Raw genomic sequence first — 6,710 nt, 5'->3', positions numbered from 1 at the left:
CTTCCTTCCTTCCTCTTCCTTCCTTCCTTCCTTCCTTCCTTCCTTCCTTCCTTCCTTCCTTCCTTCCTTCCTTCCTTCTTTCCTTCCTTCCTTCCCTCCTTCCCTGCTTCCTTCCTTCCCTCCTTCCCTGCTTCCTTCCTTCCCTCCTTCCCTCCTTTCCCAACAAGCTGAAAGGATGCTCTCCTTCCTCAAATTTTCCTGAAACAGCTGACCTAAACTTCTGCTTTGCTGCCATCCCAATCTGCCTTGGACTGCTTATCACTGTACATTAAATAGACATTTAGGGAGTATTTCTGCAAATACATCTGAAAGATGAAAATGCAGGTAAAAGCCAGGGTGAAGAAAAAAAAGAATGGACAACAGATCTAGGAAGACTGAGAGTCAAGGAGAAACAGAAACAAGGACAGAATGGTAACAGAAAGGAAGAGACAGAGATAAAAACAGAAACTTGAATAGTGAGGACGAGACAAGGAAACCGAGAGATATAGAAAGAGGTAATGATAGATTGTGGAAGGAAGAGGGATGGGGAAACAGAGACACAGAGACAGAGAGAAGAGGGAGGGAGGCAGAAGTAGACCAAGATACAGTTGTAGACATGAGCAGAGAAATCTAGTGAAGGGGAGAGGGAGAGGGAGATGGATATTTGAACAAAGACTAGGTAACATGTGCTAGGAGAATCAAATGAGATAATTAACACGTGTGAGGTTCTTCACACCTAGTGAAGGGCTATTATAAAATTATAAACCTATTTCCATCCTTATTACTACCAAGGGAGTTCTTATCATTGTTCTTGTTAATGTGGCAGGACAAATTTGTGATTTTATTAATAAAGTCATATTTCTATACTTTCCCTGACAACAGCCCTGTGAGGTAGCTGTAGGAACAAGATAGGTAAAGGGTTGGACTGTCAGGAAGATCTGAGTTCAAATCCTGCCTCAGGATGCTTGTGTATTCTTGAGCAAGTCACTTTTACTGCTCTAAGTTTGTGTAAAATGGAAATAATGGCATCAACCTCCCAGAACTTTTATGAGCATCAAATGTGCTATACAAATGTAGCTATTATTATTATTATTATTATTACCACTTTGCAGGCAAAATAGAGGTTTGGGAAAAGGATGTGGTCTCTCAGAATCTTAGAATTGAAAGGAACTTCTGGGTTATTTCTTTCAATCAGTGCATGAAAAAGAATCTCCCCTGAGAACATACCCAATAAAGATTCCTCCAGCCTCCTATTGAATACCTCCAACGAGGGGTGGGAATTGCTTTTCCACAGGGGAAGTTGATTTCTTGAACCCAAGTGTAAAACTTTACATCTATCCCTAGTTCATTTCTTCTGATTAGATTCTGCCCCTTTGGTCTAACTGGTCAGTATCTTGATGGATGGTGGCTACTATCCTATGTATTGGCTATCCCTTCTAGAGTTTCATCATCTGAGAATTTAATCTGATTTATTGAGAAAAAATGACTTGACAAGGGTGTCATATCCATTTAGTGTCAGAGCAAGGAATGAGAATAGTGATTAACAGTCCTTTGAGACCTTGGCTTCTCAGAAACTATGCAGAGGATAAAAAAAAAAAATCTGGCCCATCCTGCCAAATTTGCAAAGCTTTGGGGCCCCCCTCTTCTGGTTTGGGGAAATGGGTGAAGAAAGAAGAGGATGGAGACCTTGTCAAGTGCTCCAGAGACCCTGGGCTGAGAAAAAGCCACTGGACTGAGTCATGAAAACCTCACTGGTAACCATGAAAAAAGGTAGTTGCAGGAGACTGGTAAGGAGGGAAGCAGATTGCTGATGACAGAGTGAGCCGAGATTTCTCTCTGGAGGTAGAAATGGAGGATGAGGAGATCACAGTAGGGGAAAGAGGAGTGTGAGAGTCAAGAAGCGTCACAGACGGCCAATGGCAGCCAAGAGACAACAGCTCGATGACCCAATGGGGTTGATGGGGAGTTGGGAATATGGAAGTGTTAGCAAGACAAAAGGTGGGGCACAGAGTTGTGGGAGCCTCAGCGCTCAATGGCTGGAGCCCCAAATCAGAAGAAGTGAGCAATCGTTGACCCTTCCATAGCATATTGGAATGCCACCCGGGCCTTCATGATCTTGGCTGCCCTCTGCTGCTTTGCGGGGATCGTCATCGGGATCCTGGCCTTTGCCCAGCTGCCCACCTTCCACCGCCTCACGCGCCCCTTCTCAGCAGGCATCATGTTCTTTATTTCCAGTAAGTTTCCAACCTCCTGCCGCCTCCCCTCCCACGAGGCCTCTGCCTGGACTGAGGACCTCCACCATCTCAGATCGGTGGGAGCCCTACCAACGAGGACGACCCTTTTTCAACCCTTATCCACGGGTCGGCCCCATCCTCAACTCCCACCTCTTCCACGCCCGAATCTAGAGCTGAGATCCTAGTTTTAGGCCCAGCTCCTCCTCCATCGCCATCCCCATTCTTAGTCATCCTCTCTATCATCAGCCCCTTCCATTCCCTCTTCCCTAACCCAATCTCCGTCCCTGTTTCTGGCCTCGTCTTTCCTCCCCATCTCCGACTCCTCCTCGGTTCCGGCTCCATGCCCAACAGCATTCCCAAACCCACCCCAGTCCCTGCTGCCATGTTTGCCCTTATCCGCCCTCCCCACCCTAACTTCTACCCCCAACTTCCCATTCCCGCCCTACGCCTACCTCTGGGCCTCTGTCTATGTGCCAGCTCTCTTCGTCCTTCTTGCCATGGCCATCTACACTGGAGTCACCGTGAGCTTCCTCGGGCGGCGCTTCGGGGACTGGCGTTTCTCCTGGTCCTACATCCTGGGTTGGGTATCCCTGCTCATGACCTTCTTTGCAGGTAACTGAGGCTCAGGCGGAGGCGGGAGCCAGCAGGCAGGGCTAGTGGGAGAGGCTGTGGCCGATGGGGCTGGGGGATGAGGAGGGCTCCCGTGCCTGACCTGCCTTTCCTCGCACCCCGTCTTTGTAGGTATATTCTACATGTGTGCCTATCGCATGCACGAATGTCGCCGCCTGTCTGGGCCTCGCTGAGGCCAAGTATCCTCCGCAGAGCCCTAGATCGTCCCTGTCCCTGACCCCAACAGCACCCCCCCCCCATTCACGTTTGGATCTGACATCCGAAGACTGAAGGAACAGGACGTCTTGGGTCCCTGCGAGGGTGGGGGTGGGATAGTCAGCGCTTGAGTCTCTGAGGGGGCTGGGGCTGGGGCTAGGAGAGGCAGGATACCTGGATCCAGGAGGAGGGGGTGAGAGTTGGGGCTCAGACCTGTGAGCCCTCTATGGGCCAGCCACAGGAGCCAGATATCTGGTCTCCCAAAGAATTACGGGACAGGAGTCTGAATGCCTGGGCCCTACATTGAGGCAGGGGGGAGGGAAGAATGGAAAGGATTATTCTGACCTCTAATAAAACTACTGTGACTCCTTTTTGTGTTCTCTGAGTCAGTATTTATCGCCGTGGTTTGTGGGGTCCCTGAAGGAATGAGGCTGAGAAGGTTAGGATGCCTGGATCAGTCTACAAGAACTGGACCCAACGATGCCTGAGTCTTTGGATCAGGATTGGGCCTGAATGGGGCTGGGGGTGGGTTGAGGGACCAATGCCTGGGTCCTTGAAAGGGTGGGGGCTGGAGATCAGGATATCCGGGCCTGAATGGGGCTGAGGGTGGGTTGAAGAACCAGGATGACTGGATCCCTGAAAGGGTGGGGGCTGGGGAACAGAGTTCCGTGGCAGTTGAGGGAGGTGTCTGGGGAGCTTTGGATGGTGCTCCCCAACAAGGTGCTGCTGAGCCAGGTTGGCCAAGATGCCTGTGGACTTCCTTCGTTGCATCCCTGGTGTCCTTTCTATTTTGAGTCTGAGCCATGTAGCCATCATGATCTTCTTCCCCTACTGGGCTCTCTTCTATCACCACCACCACCATATCCTGGTGTTCACCAGCCCATGGATCATTTGTGTGAGGAAACAGTGTAAATTCATCAAGAACCTCGGTAAGGCCTCCCAGCCCGCCATCTCCACCTCCCTGGCTGCATTCTCAACCTCCTCCCGCTGCTCCCACTGACCCCTTTGCCTCTGATCCGTGGCTCCCTATCCTCTCCCTCCCTTCATGGGCGAGGGGTCTCTCGCCTCGGACTCGTGCCATGTTTTCTAACGTTCACTGTCTCACCTGTGAGATGGGTGACTTCCAACCTGTAACCGGTGGCCTGGGATAGTTTCTACTCCCTGCCCTTTGGACCTTCCAAACTGACCCTTTTTCTTTCCACTTGACCGATGGTTTCTTAATCTCTGTTCTGTAACTCCTTTCCAGCCATGGACCCAAAAGGCCCATGATTCACAAGCTAGCCCCTCAAACCTCTGATCCCCCTCAGCATCCACTTCCTCTGGATCGGACCCTTCTGAGACTTCCCTCTCTTAGTCAGCAACTCCACCGGTCATCTTCAGATTCTCCCAACATCATTAGCCTTCAACGCTTCCCTTGGCCCTCAGCTGGTCCTCATCGACCCACTTGGCCGCCTCTCTGGGCAAGGCACCAGGCTTGTTTTGAAAAGCTAGGCCACTTTAGGAACAATTCGATTCAGTTCTGCAGCCATTAAGTGCTTGTGATCTGCAGGGTCCCACGCCCAGGGCTAGGAAAAACCAACGTAATGGAACAGAAGACATTTCATGGCACGTGTGTTTTCCGCTTCCAAGAGCTCCCAGCTTCAGGGATCAGTGACTTTGACGGGGTTGGTCCAGCTCTGCCCTCAGAAACCAAACAAAAAACCCATTTATTAAACACTGAGATGGGTCAGGGCCTGGGCTAAATACTGAGGAAACAGAGAAAGCGGGGCTCAGAGTCTGATGGGAAGACACCATGCAAAGAACCCAGGGCACACAAGATAGACACAACACAAATCTGGAGATGGTATTTGAGAGTTGGGTCTAAAAAACTGACCACCCTGTGGCCACTCTGGGTGGGGAGATCCTTAGAACTTAGTTAGCCTAGGGGCAGCCAGGTGGCTCAGTGGATGGAGAGCCCAAGACCTGAAGATGGGAGGTCCTGGGTTCAAATGTGACCTCAGACACTTCCTAGCTCTGTGACCCCCTGGGCAAGTCACTTGACCCCCATTGCCTAGCCCTTACCACTCTTCTGCCTTGGAGCCAGTATGGACAGAAGGTAAGGGTTAAAAAACACACACAGATACACACAAAACAACTCAGTGAAGCCAGTCATTAGATGAATCATTATTGTTCCTGTTATGTTGGCAATATGAATAGGCATTAATTATATTGCTATTATTCTAGTTAATGGGTATTAATTCACATTGAGTATAAATATCAGTTGTTTTAGTGGGTGTAGTAATTATATTCGTGTAATTATACTTGATATAATTAATATGTTAATAATAGCTCACCTTGATATAGCACTTTGAGGTTTCCAAAGTGCTTTACTTATATTTAGATATGTGTAACTTGTGAAATAAGTGCTATTTTTATACCCTTTTTACAAATGAGGAGTCCAAGTTTCCGAATCTGGCCTTCCTGAGTCCACGAGCCCCTACTCCAGTCACTGAGAGCTTTCCTTCTGCCACTAGAACTTTCTGAAGAACCCAGGATTACCGTGGCTAGGTTTAAGTTTGAATCAGGGAAGACAAGCACCCAGGAGCTATGTTTAGTGATTTACAAATATGACCTCATTTGATCCTTACAGCCCTGAGAGGGAGGTGCTTTATGAATCCAATTTTATAGCTGGGAAAACTGAGGTTGAAGGAGATTATGTGACTTTGTCAGCCCACAGACAATGAGTGTTGGGTCAGATCCCAAATGGAGGTCTTCCTCGTCCTTGGTCCAGCTCTCTGTCTGGGGCTCTGCCTAATGGTAAAAATGACGAGAACAAAGGAGATATGAAAACTAAGTGCTTTGGGTGGACATTTGAGGAAGGAAAGGGAGGATGGGACGCTATGGTTATGATGGTGGCCATAGAGCTGGACCTTAGAGAAGAGGAGGAGATATTTTAGTTGTAGGAAATGGACAACATGAAAGCAGCAAGGGCAGGATAAATTATACTGACTGATACTTTTTTCATGTTCCCCTAATTTGCTTATTTCACCCTTTAGGTCTTGGTCATGTATTCATTTTGTGCTTTTATTGGTATTTGGTGTGAGAAGTTAGTCTATGCCTTGTTTCTGCCAGATTGTTTTCCATTTTCCCCAGCAGTTTCTGTCAAAAAGTGAATTCTTGCCCTAATAGTGGGGATGTTGGGCTTTATCAAGCACTAGGTCACTGTGGTCTTTTGTTTTTGTATGTTGTGAGCCTAATTTGTTCTACTGATCTCTATTTCTTACCTAGTGCCAGAATGTTTTGAGGATTATTGCTCTGCAATATAATTTGAGGTCTGGAATTGATAGACTTTCTTCACATTTTTTTCATCCATTGCCTTGATATTCTTGACTCTGTTTCTCCAGATGATTTTTTTTACATTTTAAGTTTTTTTCCAGATTACCTGTCAATACTATTTTGAATGTTTTCTGACTACTGCAATACAGGTTCTCTTCTTTCCTCCTATCCCTCCTCCCTCCCCAAGAAAGCAGGTAATATGATATAGGTTGTGCATATCTTAGGATATAAAAAATATTTCCATATTTGTCATATTGTGAAACAAGACACATACTGTTTACACTAGAGAAAAAGTCCTGGAGGAAATAATGTGAAGATGGTACATTTCAATCTGTATTCCAACTCCATCTGTTTCTT

The 6,710-nt window shown here is 47.6% G+C and overlaps 1 protein-coding gene across 1 annotated transcript in view; it reads left to right on the top strand.

Moving 5' to 3' along the window:
• LIM2 (lens intrinsic membrane protein 2) overlaps nucleotides 1-3,016 on the top strand; it is a 4,871-nt gene extending 1,855 nt beyond the window's left edge. The window contains exons 2-4 of the mRNA XM_044671037.1: nucleotides 2,064-2,213; nucleotides 2,691-2,825; nucleotides 2,955-3,016. Coding sequence (XP_044526972.1) covers nucleotides 2,064-2,213; nucleotides 2,691-2,825; nucleotides 2,955-3,016 — 347 coding nt within the window. The remainder of the gene's footprint in view (nucleotides 1-2,063; nucleotides 2,214-2,690; nucleotides 2,826-2,954) is intronic.
• The last annotated feature ends 3,694 nt before the right edge of the window (nucleotides 3,017-6,710 follow it).

The sequence above is a fragment of the Gracilinanus agilis genome, chromosome 3, assembly GCF_016433145.1.
Source record: "Gracilinanus agilis isolate LMUSP501 chromosome 3, AgileGrace, whole genome shotgun sequence".
Lineage (NCBI taxonomy): Eukaryota > Metazoa > Chordata > Mammalia > Didelphimorphia > Didelphidae > Gracilinanus > Gracilinanus agilis.
The sequence above is the reverse complement of the archived record's forward strand: the minus strand, read 5'-3'. Positions and strand labels throughout refer to the sequence as shown.